The 17,333-nt window shown below is 39.8% G+C and overlaps 1 protein-coding gene and 1 pseudogene across 1 annotated transcript; both read left to right on the forward strand.

Annotated features, from left to right (window-relative positions):
- Positions 1–1,189: 1,189 nt before the first annotated feature.
- Positions 1,190–2,134, forward strand: LOC131417092 (olfactory receptor-like protein DTMT). Its single transcript, XM_058560062.1, has one exon. It carries the CDS (start codon positions 1,190–1,192, stop codon positions 2,132–2,134), a length of 945 nt encoding a protein of 314 aa, XP_058416045.1.
- A 10,522-nt stretch (positions 2,135–12,656) lies between these two features.
- LOC131417095 (olfactory receptor-like protein DTMT) lies at positions 12,657–13,600 on the forward strand (annotated as a pseudogene).
- The last annotated feature ends 3,733 nt before the right edge of the window (positions 13,601–17,333 follow it).

Raw genomic sequence — 17,333 nt, forward strand, 5'->3', positions numbered from 1 at the left:
ATAAGTAGGGGCAAGCCAGGGGAAGCAGGAGCAGAGGGAAGAAGATGCTCGGCAAGAGAACAGCAAGTGTGAAAGGCTGGAGGCAAGATGTTACTTTTTTTTAAGTCCAGCATTGCTGACAAGAGGAATATGAGTGTCATTGTGGGGCCAGATGAAGCTATGGAGATAGGCAAGGGTCATAACACACCTTTTGAAAGGAATTTTGCCTTGAAAGGAATTTTGCCTGTATCTTACGAGCAATGAGAATCCATGAAAACTTGAAGGAGAATGATGACCAGATTTTCTAGTTACAATGCCACAGTGTAAATGAAGGATATTGAAGGAATGGGTTCAAGTATGGAAACAGGGAGATGAATTAAGAGACTGTTTCAATCATATGGGCAAGTATGATGTTAGCCTGATCTGGGGTATTGACAGTGGAGAGAAGCAGTGGATGAATGAGAAAGAGAATTAAGTGGCAGAATTTCTACGACTTGTTGACAGATTGATGTTGATGATGAGAGACAGGAGGAATGAAAAAAACACTCAGGTTTTTGAGTGGAGCACCTGGATCCCTTTTACTAGGATATGGGAAACTAGAGGAAGTGTGAGTTGGGAGAGGAGCAGGAGGAGATCATGAGTTTCTTTTGGGATCTGTTGAGCTGAAAATGTCTGTGATACATCCAAAGCAAGATAATCATAAGCAACTAGGTATATGGTTTTGTAGGTTAGAGAGACATCTACACCTGAAGTTTAAATGGTAATGAAAGCCATTCCAGCACGTGGGTTTTTCTTGGTGGTATATGTAGAATTTTAAGAGAACAGTGTTTAGGAAAAAGCCCTGACGAACATCAACATGTAAGATATTGACAAAGCAGGAGTCAATTACAGTTACTGAAGATGTCTGGCCAGGCAGGTGGGAGCTAAACTGATACATTTTGTGTTTCAGAAGCTAATGGATAAGAGTGTTTTAGAAAGGATGGAATATTCTTACTTGCTAAAGAGAAGTGAAGAAGATAAGTCATTTCCAATCACAGAGATTCTGATTATAGAGATTTGGAGTATAGAAATTGTGATTATTGGGATGAGGGTGATATAAAGTATTTTTGCAGATCATCTAACAGACCATGTATCATAGAAATGTGTTCATTTTTAAATCCAGGTATTGATGGACACTATTATTTCTTCCTAAAGATCCTGGAGACAGAGCATGACAGGAAGGAATCAAACCGTCATCTCAGAGTTTCTCCTGCTGGGACTGCCCATCGAGTCAGAGCAGCAAAACCTGTTCTATGCCTTGTTCCTGACCATGTATCTTACTACTGTCCTGGGGAACCTCCTCATCATCGTCCTCATTTGCTTGGATTCCCACCTCCACACTCCCATGTATTTGTTTCTCAGCAATTTGTCCTTGTCGGACCTCTGTTTTCCCTCTGTCACCATGCCCAAGTTGCTGAAGAACATGCAGAGCCATGTCTCATCCATCCCCTTTGCTAGCTGCCTGACCCAAATGTACTGCTTCCTGTTTTTCGGAGACCTGGAGATCTTCCTCCTTGTGGCCATGGCCTATGACCGCTATGTGGCCATCTGCTTCCCTCTGCGCTACACCAGCATCATGAGCCCCAAGCTGTGTCTCTCCCTGGTGGTGCTGTCTTGGCTGCTGACCACGTTCCATGCCATGTTACACACCCTGCTCATGGCCAGATTGTGTTTTTGTGCAGACAATGTGATCCCCCACTTTTTCTGTGATATGTCTGCTCTGCTGAAGCTGTCCTGCTCTGACACTCAAGTTAATGAGTCTGTGATATTTATCACGGGAGGACTCATTCTCGTCGTCCCATTCCTACTCATCATCCTGTCCTATGCACGAATTGTCTCCTCCATTTTCCAGTTTCCTTCTGGTGGGGGTGTCCACAAGGCTTTCTCTACCTGTGGCTCCCACCTCTCTGTGGTGTCGCTGTTCTATGGGACAGTTATTGGTCTCTATTTATGCCCATCAAGTAGTAATTCTACTGTTAAGGAGATTGTCATGGCTATGATGTACACTGTGGTGACCCCCATGTTGAACCCCTTCATCTATAGCCTGAGGAACAGAGACATGAAGAGAGCCCTGGGAAGAGTCTTTTGCAAAAAGAAAATTCTTCTCTCTCTCTGATGGTAAAGCTTGGGATTTTTACATAATTTTAGCCAGTAGATAAATTGATATTAATGTTGGAAATTGACCAAGACCTCTTTATCTTTACCATGTAACTCTATTGTAAAATGTCATACTAAGTAAATTGTTCAATAAGTAAAAGAGATGAAGTGGAGGTATGTTGTTGAATTCAGAAATTGGATCTCAGTGACCTGCTGGTAAGGCCCTCCTCTTTGTTATTCCTAGGGGACGCTGAAAAAGTATCATTTTAAAATGTTTAATTAATCTTTGTCTTTAGCTGTTAAAAAACTAATTTTTCATGTGTTATTTTTTTCAATCCAAGTCTGCTTTAAATAGTATTCTATCCTCCTGGTCAATACTGATTAAAACTCAATCATCTCACTTCCCTGCTTTCTCCTGCTAAACTGGACTCTTCTTTATTGAATACAGATTTTTTATATACCTCTTATTGAGCAAGAGTTCACATCATTCTGTCTCTCAGCCTTTTCTCCTCCGATTTATTTTCATGTCTACATTGTCTTTTTGACCTGACCTGAACCTCAAGTGAACTTTGTATTTCCTTTGCTACAATGGTTTAGTTTGTCTTTACCTGGGAGGTAACTCATACCTGGGGCCCTAAAAGATCCTTGCTCAGGTATGGGGAAGAAAGCCAGAGTCTGGTTAACAACTTCACTCTTTAAGGATGTCTCTCTCCTGTTTGATATTTTGGAATTTGTCAGCCAATTTTACATCCCTGATCTTATTCTACTCCTGTGATGATTCCACAAAGGAATCTTATCACCATTTTAACGATTGAAAAACGTGGAATTTGATGACTTGCCAAGGTCCCAGAGTGGGTCAGTACTGAATTTAAGATCTCTGACTATCTGATTTTAGAGTTTCCTCTTCTCATTTCCCCCCACCTCCAAAATAAGTGGAACATTGATTTTTCAATCTTAACTCCATGTATGGCATTATCTATGTTCCCAACCTTGGTCCATTTGTTTCCTTATTGTCTCCTCTAAGGGATGACATCTAAAGCCATTGTTTTATACCTTTCATATTTCTGCTTAACTCCACATCTCTATCTGCAACGTAGACCTTTAACCAGTTTCCAATTTTAATTTTCATCTTCATACTAGATATCTCCACTTGATGCTCCTTGAAGGCTTCCATATTTCCATGCAAAAATTGAACTGTTTATATATATATATATATATTTTAATTTTTTGTTTATTGCAGTAACATTGGTTTATAACATTGTAAAAATTTCAGGTGTACATCATTGTACTTCTATTTCTGCATGGACTACATCATGTTCACCACCCAAATACTAATTACAACCCATCACCACACACATGTACCGAATTATCCCTTTCACCCTCCTCCCTCCCCCCTTCCCCTCTGGTAACCACCAATCCAATCTCTGTCTCTATGTGTTTGTTTATTGTTGTTATTATCTACTACTTAATGAAGGAAATCATACGGTATTTGACCTTCTCCCTCTGACTTATTTCACTTTGCATTATACCCTCAATGTCCATCCATGTTGTCACAAATGGCTGGATTTCATCGTTTCTTATGGCTGAGTAGTATTCCGTTGTGTATATATACCACATCTTCTTTATCCATTCGTCCCTTGGTGGGCACTTAGGTTGCTTCCAAGTCTTGGCTATTGTGAATAACGCTGCAATGAACACAGGGGTGCATGTTCCTTTGCAAATTGGTGTTTTCAAGTTCTTTGGATAGAGACCCAACAGTGGAATAGCTGGATCATATGGTAGTTCTATCCTTGATTTTTTGAGGAATCTGCATACTGTTTTCCATAGTGGCTGCAACAGTTTGCACTCCCACCAGCAGTGTATGAGAGTTCCCTTTTCTCCACATCCTCTCCAACACATATTGTTTTCTGTCTTGTCAATTATAGCCATTCTGATGGGCATGAGGTGATATTTCATTGTAGTTTTGATTTGCACTTCCCTGATAGTTAGTGATTTTGAACATCTTTTCATGTGTCTGTTGGCCATCTGTATATCTTCTTTGGGGAAATGTCTGTTCAGGTCTTTTGCCCATTTTTTAATTGGGTTGGTAGTTTTTTTGTTGTTGAGATGCATGAGTTCTTAATATATTTTGGAGATTAAGCTCTTATCAGATATATGGTTTGCAAATATCTTCTCCCAATTGTTAGGTTGTCTTTTCGTTTTGGTGATGGTTTCCTTTGCTGTGCAGAAGCTTTTTAGTTTGATGTAGTCCCATTTGTTTATTTTTTCTATTGTTTCTCTTGCCCGGTCAGATGTGGTGTTTGAAAAGATGTTGCTAAGACCGATGTCAAAGAGCGTACTGCCTATGTTTTCTTCTAGAAGTTTCATAGTTTCAGGTCTTACATTCAAGTCTTTAATCCATTTGGAGTTAATTTTTGTGCATGGTGTAAGGTAAGGGTCTACTTTCATTTTTTTCATGTGGCTATCCAGTTTTCCCAACTCCATTTGTTGAAGAGACTTTCTTTTCCCCATTGTATGTTCTTGGCTCCTTTGTCAAAGATGAGCTGTCCATAGATGTGTGGGTTTATTTCCGGGCTTTCGATTCTATTCCATTGATCTGTGTGTCTGTTTTTGTGCCAGTACCATGCTGTTTTGGTTACTATAGCTTTGTAGTATATTTTGAAATCAGGGAGTGTGATACCTCCAGCTTTGTTCTTTTTTCTCAGGATTCCTTTAGCTATTCGGGGTCTTTTGTTGTTCCATATAAATTTTAGGATTCTTTGTTCTATTTCTGTGAAAAATGTTGTTGGAACTTTGATAGGGATTGCATTGAATCTATAGATGGCTTTAGGAAGTATGGACATCTTAACTATGTTAATTCTTCCAATCCAAGAGCACGGAATATCTTTCCATTTCTTTGTGTCTTCTTCAATTTCTTTCAGAAATGTTTTATAGTTTGCGGTGTACAGATCTTTCGCCTCTTTGGTTAAATTTATTCCTAGGTATTTTATTCTTTTTGTTGCAATTGTAAATGGGATGGTATGCTTAATTTCTCTTTCTGCTACTTCGTTGTTAGTGTACAGAAATGCAACTGATTTTTGTATGTTGATTTTGTATCTTGCAACTTTACCATATTCGTTTATTAATTCTAAAAGTTTTCTGGTGGATTCTTTAGGGTTTTCTATATATAAAATCGTGTCATCTGCAAATAGTGACAATTTCACTTCTTCCTTTCCAATTTGGATCCCTTTTATTTCTTTCTCTTGCCTGATTGCTCTGGCTAGGACTTCCAATACTATGTTAAATAGGAGTGGTGACAGTGGGCATCCTTGTCTGGTTCCTGTTCTTAGAGGGATAGCTTTCAGTTTTTCACCATTGAGGATGATATTAGCTGTGGGTTTGTCATATATGGTCTTTATTATGTTGAGGTACTTTCCTTCTATACCCATTTTATTCAGAGTTTTTATCATAAATGGATGCTGTAGCTTGTCAAATGCTTTCTCTGCATCTATTGAGATGATCATGTGATTTTTGTTCTTCATTTTATTAATGTGGTGTATTACGTTGATTGATTTGCGAATGTTAAACCATCCCTGCATACCTGGAATAAATCCCACTTGATCATGGTGTATAATCTTTTTAACGTATTGTTCTATGCGATTTGCTAGTATTTTGTTGAGGATTTTTGCATCGATGTTCATCAGTGATATTGGCCTGTAATTTTCTTTTTTTGTGTTGTCCTTGTCTGGTTTTGGTATAGGGTAATGTCAGCTTTGTAGAATGAGTTAGGGAGCTTCCCCCCCTCCTCAATTTTTTGGAAGAGTTTGAGAAGGATAGGTATTAAGTCTTCTTTGAATGTTTGGTAGAATTCACCCGGGATGCCGTCTGTTCCTGGACTTTTATTTTTGGGGAGGTTTTTGATTACTGTTTCGATCTCCTTACTGGTGATTGGTCTATTCAAATTCTCTACTTCTTCTTGATCCAGTTTTGGAAGGTTGTATGATTCTAAGAATTTATCCATTTCTTCCAGATTGTTGAATTGGTTGGCATATAGCTTTTCATAGTATTCTCTTGTAATCTTTTGTATTTCTGAGGTGTCTGTTGTAATTTCTCCTCTTTCATTTCTGATTTTACTTGTTTGTGCCTTCTCTCTTTTTTTCTTGGTGAGTCTAGCTAAAGGTTTGTCTATTTTGTTGATCTTTTCAAAGAACCAGCTCTTGGTTTTATTAATTTTTTCTATTGTTTTTTTGGTCTCTATTTCATTTATTTCTGCTCTGATTATTATTTCCCTTCTTCTACTGATTTTGGGCTTTATTTGTTCTTCTTTTTCCAGTTCCTTTAGGTGCATTGTTAGATTGTTTATTTGAGATTTTTCTTGTTTGTTGAGATAGGCCTGTATCGCTATAAACTTCCCTCTTAGAACCGCTGTTGCTGTATCCCATAAATTCTGGCATGTCGTATTTTCATTTTCATTTGTCTCCAGGTATTTTTTGATTTCTTCTTTGATTTCTTCGTTAACCCAGTCGTTGTTCAGTAGCATTTTGTTTAATCTCCATGTATTTGTGGCTTTTCTGATTTTCTTCCTATAGTTGATTTCTAGTTTCATACCGTTGTTGTCAGAAAAGATGCTTGGTATTATTTCAATCTTCTTAAATTTATGCAGACTTGTTTTCTGGCCTAATATGTGATCAATCCTGGAGAATGTTCCATGTGCATTTGAAAAGAACGTGTATTCTTCGGTTTTTGGGTGGAATGCTGTGTATATATCTACTAGGTCCATCTGTTCTAGTGTGTCAATTAAGGCCAATGTTTCCTTACTGATCTTCTGTTTGGATGATCTATCCGTTGGTGTAAGTGGAGTGTTAAAGTCCCCTACTATTATTGTGTTACTGTCTATTTCTGTTTTTATGTCTGTTAATAATTGCTTTATATATTTAGGTGCACCTACATTGGGTGCGTAGATATTTATAAGTGTTATATCCTCTTGTTGGATTGTTCCCTTGATCATTATGTAATGCCCTTCTTTGTCTCTTTTTACAGTTTTTGTTTTAAAGTCTATTTTGTCTGATATGAGTACTGCTACCCCAGCTTTCTTTTCATTGCCATTTGCATGGAGTATCTTTTTCCATCCCTTCACTTTCAGTTTGTGAGTGTCTTTAGGTCTGAAGTGTGTCTCTTGTATGCAGCACATATATGGGTCTTGTTTTTTTATCCAGTCAGCCACTCTATGCCTTTTAATTGGAGCATTTAGTCCATTGACGTTTAAAGTAGCTATTGATAAGTATGTACTTACTGCCATTTTTTAACTTTTTTTTTTCTCAGTGTTTTAGTAGTCCTTCTCTGTTCCTTACTTTTTCTATACAGAATTGATGGTCACTTTAGTTTGACCTCTGTCTGAAAGCTGTACTCTTTAACTCCCCTCCTCTCTCCTTTTATGTTTTTGATATGATATCTAACCTCTTTTTTGTGCATTTGTATCCATTACGTTCTAATCATGGAAATAGATAATTTTTCCTATTTGTGGTCTTCTCTTTTCCCCTTAAATCAGTCCCTTTAACATTTCTTGTAGCACTGGTTTCTTGGTGACAAACTCCTTTAATGTTTGCTTGTCTGGGAAAATTTCGATCTCTCCTTCCATTTTGAATGATAACCTTGCTGGGTAGAGTATTCTTGGTTGTAAGTTTTTTTCTTTTAGCACTTTAAATATATTGTGCCATTCTCTTCTAGCCTGTAAGGTTTCTGCTGAGAAGTCAGCTGATAGCCTTATGGGGTTTCCTTTGTATGTAACTTGACATTCTCTTGCGGCTTTTAGGATTCTCTCTTTATCTTTAATTCTGGACATTTTGATTATGATGTGTCTTGGTGTGGGCCTCTTTGGGTTTATCTTGTTTGGGGCTCTCTGTGCTTCCTGTACCTGGATGTCTGTTTCCTTCCTTAGCTTAGGGAAGTTTTCATCTATTATTTCTTGAAATAGATTCTCTGTCCCCTTGTCTCGCTCTTCTCCTTCCGGGACACCTATAACATGGATGTTAGTGCGCTTGATGTTGTCCCTGAGGTCCCTTAGACTGTCCTCACTCTTTTTAATTCTTTTCTCTTTTACCTGTTCACCTTGGGTAATTTCTTCTAGTCTTTCTTCCAGCTCACAGATCCGTTCTTCTGTATCCTCTACTCTGGTTTTGAGTCCCTCTAATGAATTTTTCATTTCCAGTATTGTATTCATCATTTCTGATTGGTTCTTTTTTATATCTTCCATTTCTTTGTTGACATTCTCACTGAGTTCATCTATTCTTCTCCCCAGATCAGCGAGCATCCTTAACACTCTTAGTTTGAACTCTCTGTCAGGTAGGTTGCTCATTTCTGTTTCACTTAGTTCCTTTTCTGGGGTTTTGTCTTGTTCCCTTACTTGGAATGTATTCTTTTGCCTCCTCATTTTGCCTCTTTCCCTGTGCTTGTGTCTACGTATTAGGTAGGTCAGCTACAACTCCTGCCCTTGGATAGGTGACCTTATGTAAGTGATGCCTTAGGAGGCTTCCAGTGTACTTCCCTCAGTTCTCAATGTTCCAGGGGTGGCCCCTATGTGGGCTACGTGTGTCCCTCTATTGTGGCCTGTTAGCTCTCCCTATAGGTGCCCAGGGAGGCTGAGTTATGCTCCTGGCCAGCTGTTGTAATGCTCAGCTGCTTGTAGTTGTTGTGTGCCCTTCAGTCTCTTTATCAGGTGTGGGGAGCCCCAGCACAGTTGGCTGTAAGTTCTAATACCACATTTATGTTGCAGTATTTCTTTTAATTGAGTAGGTCCCTGGCGTGGCAGGTTGTTAGGCTCAGGGCCTTACAATTGCTGTAAGCCTCTAGCCTATTAGGTGTCTTGTCAGCTCTCTGAGGATTGCAGCTGGGTGGGGCTGGCCTCAGGCACAGGAGCACCCAATTGTTTCAGGCTTTGGAAGGTGGGGCAAACCTCCTATGTGGGTCTTTGAGAAGCACAAGTCTTCTGTAGCTGACAAGCCCTGTTGCCCACAGGTCCACACACACAGTCAACACAGTCCTGCCCTGTGTGAGCGCCCCGACCTCCCCAAGCGGACCCAGTCTCTCCACGGCGGGAGCCCCACACACTCCGCCACCGCCCCACACTCTCCACCCGCTCCTTGTGCACACCCTGCCCTGCTCAAGTCGGCTCAGTTGCCAGGCTGCAGAGAATCCAGTCACCAATCTATGCAGGCCCACAAGTTGCCTGAGGGCTTGTTGTTGGTTGGGGCCAGTCTCTAGGGTGGGCTGCCTGCCCTGGCTGAGCTGGATTAAATCGGTGCTCTAGTGGGTGGAGCAGACCCTGGGCTAGCAGGCCTCAGGGAGAACTCCAATGGCGTCTGTGTCAGCACGCTCACACCAGGCCACAACAATGGCCGCCGCCAATGTCCCAGTCCCTGGAGAGGTCTCACCCCTCACCGAGATGCACTCAGGGCCTATTAGATGAGTCTGTTGTCACCAAAGCACTGTGCACCTTTCTTTCTGGTGATTTTAGGATGCTTTCTGAAACGGGTGAGTTTGTGCGCTGGCCCTTTAAGAGCCAGTTTTAGTTTCTTTGTGAACCGGGTTTTCTGGGGGTACTCCCCAATGCTTTAGTAGCAGGCAAAGTCAGATATTATGCCGCTGGTCTCGATTGTGCTGGGTCCACAAAATGCCCACAGCGGGGCGCTCCCCGGCTCAGGGCCCCGCTCCTCCAGGGAGGCTGCGCACCTGTGAGCTGCTCCTGGCGGCCGTGAACCTGGCGGCTTGTGAAGGCGGCGTTTTTCCTCTCCAGAGGGGAGTCTCTGCCTCTTCCACCTCAGTTAGGATTGTCCGTTGTTGCAGGAGTTCCTCTTATGCAGTTTTCAGTTCTGTCTCAGGGGTAATTTTTCCACGAGTAGTTGTAAATTGGCTGTGTCCACGGGAGGAGGTGAATTCAGAGTCTGCCTACGCCGCCATCTTGACCTGCAGGATAGTTTTTCAGGTTTGGTAACCCTTCTTTTCTCCACCTCTCAGCCTCCCAAGATTTCTCCACATTCTAGAAATATTTTGATTAATGTTCACCGGTTATAATCTTTTATTACTGATAGCATTTATAATATTACTATATAATGTATTCCCACAATGTTGTATAATTTCAACATAATGACAGCTCTTGCAGTAGGTTTTAACGTAATGGTTCTGAGCCTTTGCTTTATTTTAGAATTACCTCAGAGCTTTAAAATCTTTGCAGAGGCTTAGTCTCAGAGATTGTGATTAAATTTATCTGAGGTGGCCCAGTAATCTTTATTTTTAAAAGGATTATATATCCTTGCTACTCACTGTGTCATCCATGGACCACAGCATGGGCATTACCTGCATGCTGCTTAAAATGTAGAAGCTGGAATACTGAATCAGAATGAGTACTTTTCAGAACTCCCAGGTGATTAGCATGAAATTAAGTTTTAGAAGCGCTGCCCTATGTGATTCTTATGTGCAGTCCAGGCTGAGCACTACTGACTTAATGGGTGAAGAAGATGAGAGGCTCATTGCATCATCAGTGGCAGCATCTGCAAGTGTTGTCTCTGGTTTGTGATCCCCAGTCAGTGCTCATGACACAAGAGTCAGATCCCACTCATTTACCAGGAAAGCAAATTCTCTGAAACCAGGTGTATGACTTTCCCTAGACATTGCTTCCCATTCTAATGCCAGTACATAAAGTGCGAGTATAAAATCTGTTAATGTGGCTGGATCAAACAGCTTCAAGGGATAAAAATCCCAGCATCTGGACTCAGTATGTCTGTAAGGAGCTTTTTGTCAGCTTTGAGGCACACTGAGGTGTATTGGTCAGGGCTCCCCAGAGAAACAGAACCAATAGGAAATTATGTCTATATCTATATATATACATCTATCTATCTGTCTGTCTTTCTATTATCTATATCATCTGTATTAGCGAAAAGAGTAGTATGTCTGAGGTACCCTAATATTTTAATGGGTACAAAATTACATCCAGATATTCTGTAATAAAATATCAAATTTAGTGTTAAATCGTTGAGGCTAGTGAGTTCTTGTTCTTGGAGGATTTAGTAGGAGTAGTGATTCTAACTTACAAGGAGTTTTGCTGCCTTTAAAATTGGAGGATGGCTTTTCTCAGCCTGAAGCACAGCCAATAAATATCTATGCAACATCAGCTACATCCAGGTACCATGCTGGGTGCTAATAGTGCTGCAGTTGTGAGGGAGACACGGCCTTTCCTGCATGGCCTTTACAATTTGGTAGGAAAAACAACTATAAACAAATAATCCCAATGGGTTTGAGTGCTACGGGACAAGCACAGGATGCCGTGGAAACATAGCAGCAGGTTGTCACCTGGTCTGGGGTAAGAGAGAAGGTTTAGCTGAGTAGGTGACATGTACTATACCTGAAGGATAAGTAGGGGCAAGCCAGGTGAAGAGGGAGCAGAGGGAAGAAGATGCTAGGCAAGAGAACAGCAAGTATGAAAAACTGGAGGCAAGGTTGTTACTTTTAAGTCCAGCATTTCTGTCAAGGGGAGTGTGAGTGCCTTTGTGGAGCCAGATGAAGCTATGGAGATAGGCAAGGGTCATGAAGCACCTTTTGAAAGGAATTTGGCCTTGAAAGGAATTTTGCCTGTATCTTACGAGCAATGAGAATCTATGAAAACTTGAAGGAGAACGATGATCAGATTTTCTAGTTACAATGCCACAGTGTAAATGAAGGATATTGAAGGAATGGGTTCAAGTATGGAAACAGGCAGATGAATTAAGAGACTGTTTCAATAGTATGGGCAAGTATGATGTTAGCCTGATCTGGGGTATTGACAGTGGAGAGAAACGGTGGATGAATGAGAAAGAGAATTAAGTGGCAGAATTTGTAGGATTTGTTGACAGACAGATTGATGTTGATGATGAGAGACAGGAGGACTGAAAGAAACACTCAGGTTTTTGAGTGGAGCACCTGGATCCCTTTTACTAGGATATGGGAAACTAGAGTGAGATCATGTTTTTCTTTTGGGGCCTGTTGACCTGAAAATAGTCATGCAAGGGAAGATAATCATTAAGCAACTGGGTATACAGTTTTATAGGTTACAGAGACCTCTACAACTGAATTTTAAAAGGTAAACAAAGCCATTCAAGTAGATGGGTTTTTCTTGGTGGTATGTGTAGAATTATAAGAGAATGGTGTTTAGAAAAAAGTCCTTAGGAGCATCAACATGTAAGATATTGGCAAGGCAGGAGTCAATTACAGTTACTGAGGATGTCTGGCCAGGTAGGTATGAAGAAAACTGATACTTTTTTTTGTCCAAGAAGCTAGTGGATAACAGTATTTTAGAAAGTATGGAATATTGTTCCTTGTTAAAGAGAAGTGAAGAAAACAAGTCGTTTCCAATCATAGAGATTCTGATTATAGAGATTTGGAGTACAGAGATTGTAATTATTGTGATGAGGGTGATATAAAGTATTTTTGCAGAATATCTAACATACCATGTATTATAGAAATGTGTTCATTTTTAAATCCAGGTATTGATGGACACTATTATTTCCCCCTAAAGATTCTGGAGACGGAGCATGACAGGAAGGAATCAAACCATCATCTCATAGTTTCTCCTGCTGGGACTGCCCATCGAGTTAGAGCAGCAAAACCTGTTCTATGCCTTGTTCCTGGCCGTGTATCTTACTACTGTCCTGGGGAACCTCCTCATCATCGTCCTCATTTGCCTGGACTCCCACCTCCACATGCCCATGTATTTGTTTCTCAGCAATTTGTCCTTCTTGACCTCTGTTTTTCCTCTGTCACCATGCCCAAGTTGCTGCAGAACACGCAGAGACAAGTAGTGTCAATCCCCTATGCTAGCTGCCTGACCCAAATATACTTCTACATGTTTTTTGGGGATCTGGAGAGCTTCCTCCTTGTGGCCATGGCCTATGACTGCTACGTGGCCATCTGCTTCCCCCTGCACTACACCACCATCATGAGCCCCAAGCTGTGTCTCTCCCTGGTGGTGCTGTCCTGGGTGCTGACCACGTTCCATGCCATTTTACACACCCTGCTCATGGCCAGATTGTGTTTTTGTGCCGACAACGTGATCCCCCACTTTTTCTGTGATATATCTGCTCTGCTGAAGCTGTCCTGCTCTGACACTCAAGTTAATGAGTTGGTGATATTTATCATGGGAGGACTCATTCTAGTCGTCCCATTCCTACTCATCATCCTGTCCTATGCATGAATTGTCTCCTCCATTTTCAAGTTTCCTTCTGGTGGGGGTGTCCACAAGGCTTTCTCTACCTGTGGCTCCCACCTTTCTGTGGTGTCGCTGTTCTGTGGGACAGTTATTGGTCTCTATTTATGCCCATCAACTAGTAATTCTACTGTTAACGAGATTGTCTTGGCTATGATGTACACTGTGGTAACCCCCATGTTGAACCCCTTCATCTACAGCCTGAGGAACAGAGACATGAAGAGAGCCCTGGGAAGAGTCTTTTGTGAAAAGAAAATTCTCTTCTCTCTCTGATGGTAAAGCTTGGGATTTTTACATAATTTTAGCCAGCATATATATTGATATTAATATTGGGATATTGACTCAGACTTCTTTTTTTTTTTCCACTGTGCAATTTTCTGTTAAATAACATACTAACTAATTGTCCAATAATTAAAGGTGTTGATGTGAAGGTATGTTGTTGGACTTGGAAAAGGGATCTTGGGGACATGCTAACAAGGTCTTCCTCTCTGTTATTCATAGGTGACCTGGAAGAAGCATCATTTAAAAACTTTTAATTGATCTTTGTCTCCAGGTTTTTTTTTTTGGTGAGGAAGATTAGCCCTGAGCTAACATCTGTTGCCAATCCTCCTCTTTTTGCTGAGGAAGATTGGCCCTTGGCTACCATCTGTGCCCATCTTCCTCTACTTTATATGTGGGACGTCTGCCACAGCATGGCTTGATAAGCAGTGTGTAGGTCCGTGCCTGGGATCCAAACCCATGAACCCCGGGCCACCGAAGTGGAGCATGCGAACTTAACTGCTAAACCCCTGTCTCCTGTTTTTAAAAAACTAATTTATCGTGTCTTATTTTTTTTTTTAACCCAAACTCTGCTTTAAATAATACTCTGTCCTCCCTGGTCAATACTGACTAAAACTCAAACATCTCATTCCCCTCTTACCTCTGCTAAACTGGACTTTTCATTTTTGAATACAGATTTTTACTTACCCCTTCTTAAGCAAGGGCTCACAGCATTCTGTCTCTTAGCCTTTTCTCCTCTGATTTGTTTTCATGTCTACATTTTATTTCTGACCTGACCTGAACCTCACGTGAACTTTCTATCTCCTTTGCTACAATGGTTTAGTTTGTCTTTACCTGGGAGATAATTCATACCTGGTGCCCTAAAAGGTCCTCCCTCAGGTATGGGAACGGAAGCCAGAGTCTGGTTAACAACTTCACTCTTTAAGGATGTCTCTCTCCTGCTTAATGTTTAGAATTTATCAACGAATTTTACATCCATGATCTTCTTCTACTCTTGTGATGATTCCATAAAGGAATCTTATCAGCATTTTAAAGACTAAAAGGTGTGAAATTTTATGACTTGCCAAGGTCCGGGAGTGTGTCAGCACTGAGCTTAAGATCTCATATTACCTGATTTTAGGGTTTCTTCTTCTCATTTCCCTCCTCCTCAGAAATAAGAGGAGTAGCCATTGAATTTTCAGTCTTAGCTCCACGTATGGTGTTGTCTAGGTTTCCAACCTTGGTCCATTTGTTTTCTTATTGTCTCCCCTAGGGATGGCATCTAAACCCATTGTTTTAATACTCTCATATATCTGCTTACCTCCACATCTCTATCTGAAGTACAGATGCTTCTTCAGTTTCCAGTTTTAATTTTCATCTTCATAGTAGACATCTCTACTTGATGCTCCTTGAGCACTTCAATCTTTCCATGCAAAAACTGAACTGTTTATATTTTTCCTAAGTCTGCTCTTTGTTTATAAGCCATTTCTTTTTTACCTTTATTGAGGTATAATGTGAAAAAAAATGCATACATTTATTGTATACATCTTGATGAGTTTGGACATATACATAATCTGTGAACACATCACCACAACCAAGGTACTAAATATATCCATCACCTTCAATAATTTCCTGCATTTTTCTTTTTTTGTAAGAACACTTAACATCAGATCTATCTTCTTAACATGTTTTAGAGCACACCATAGTATATTATTAATTGTAGATACTATGTTGTACAGCAGATCTTTAGTACTTACTCATCTTACATAACAGAAACTTAATACCCATTGAAAATCAATTCTCAATTTCCCCCTCCTTTGGCCCCTGACAACCACCATTCCATTCTCTCCTTCTATGAGTATGACCATTGTAGATAACTCATATGTAAACTCATGATTCTAAAACGGAATCATGCAGTATTTGTCCTTCTGGGACTAGGTTATTTCACTTAGCACGATATACTCAAAGTTCATCCACGTTGCCATAAATATCAAGATTTCTTTCTTTTTTTAAGGCTGAGTGATAGTCCATTGTATGCATATACCACATTTTCTTTATCCATTCATCTGTTGATGGACGTTTGGATTGTGTCCATATTTTGACTCTTGTGAGTAATGTTTCAATGAACAGGGGAGTGCAGATATCTCTTTGAGATCGTGATTTCATTTCCTTTGCGATATACTCAGAATTGGGATTCCTCGATCATATAGTAGTTCTATTTTTAATTTTTGGAGGAGCCTCCATACTGTTTTGCACAGTGGCTGTATTAGTCTACATTCCCACCAGCAGTGTATAAGGGTTCCCTTTTCTCCACATCCTCTCCAATATTTATCTTATTTTTCTTTTTTAAAAAATACTATCCATCTAACAGGTGTGAGATGATGTTCTGTTGTGGTTTTTATCTGCATTTCTCTAATGATTAGTGATGTTGAGCAACTTTGTCGTATACCTGGTGGCCAGTCATATGTCTTCTTTGGAGAACGGACTTTTCAAGAGCTTTTCTCATTTTTAAATTGGGCTATTTGTTTTTCTGCTATTGAGCTGTAGGAGAATCTTATATATTTTGGATATTAACCCCTCATCAGAATTATGGTTTGCAAATATTTTCTCCCATTCCATATGATGTGTTTTCCCTCTGTTGATTGTTTCCTTTGCTATGCAGAAGCTGTTAAGTTTGATGTGGCATGAAAAAGAATAAAATACTTCAGAATAAACTTAACCAAGAAGTGAAAAACTTGTATACTGAAAGCCATAAAACACTGATGAAAGAATTTAAAGCAGATACAAATAAATGGAAAGACATCCCAGATTCACAGATTAGAAGAATTAAAATTGTTAAAGTGTCCATATTCCCAGAGTGATCTACAGATTCATTGCAATTCCTGTCAAAATCCCATTTCCACTTTTTTTTTTTTACAGAACTAGAAAAAACAATCCTAAAATTCATATGGGACCATATCAGACCCTGCAAAACCAAAGTAATCTTGAGCAGGAAGAACAAAGCAGGAGGCATCACATTTCCTGATTTCAAAATATATTACAAAGCTACAGTAATTAAAACAGTAAGGTACTGGCATAAAGATAGACCTAGAGACCAATGGAATGAAATAGATAACCCAGAAATAAATCTATGTATGTATGATCAACTGATCTTTGACCAGGGTGCCAAGAACATGCAATGGGAAAAGGATAGTCTCTTCAGCAAATGGTTCTGGGAAACTGGATATCCATAAGAAAAAGAATGAAAGTGGACCTTTATGTCACCCCACACACAAAATCAACTCAAAATAGAGTAAAGATTTAAACATGAGACCTGAAACTGTAAAACTCTTTGAAGAAAATATATAGAGAAAACATCTTGACATTGGTCTTGGCAATGATTTCCTGGATTTGAGACCAAAACATGGGCAACAAAACCAAACATAGACAAGTGGGACTACATCAAAATATATTCCATTTCTTGATTCACATTACCTTTTATTTAGTTACCTAAGGAACTGTTTGTGTATGTGTGTGTCTGTGTGCATATGTATATATGTATTTACAAAAAAGGATTATTATTCATATAGATTTTCTTTTTCCATATAGTATTATGTTTCCTGATTTATTTTAATATTCTCCACGTGTTACTTAAGGTAGAGTAGTTGCTATAAGAGATAAACCCTGAAATCTCAGGTGTGTGATACAATGAGTGATTTTCTTGCTCTTGTAAAATCCAGTTGACATTGGGATGTAGGAGGTATTGTGT

Source organism: Diceros bicornis, chromosome 18, assembly GCF_020826845.1.
Source record: "Diceros bicornis minor isolate mBicDic1 chromosome 18, mDicBic1.mat.cur, whole genome shotgun sequence".
NCBI lineage: Eukaryota > Metazoa > Chordata > Mammalia > Perissodactyla > Rhinocerotidae > Diceros > Diceros bicornis.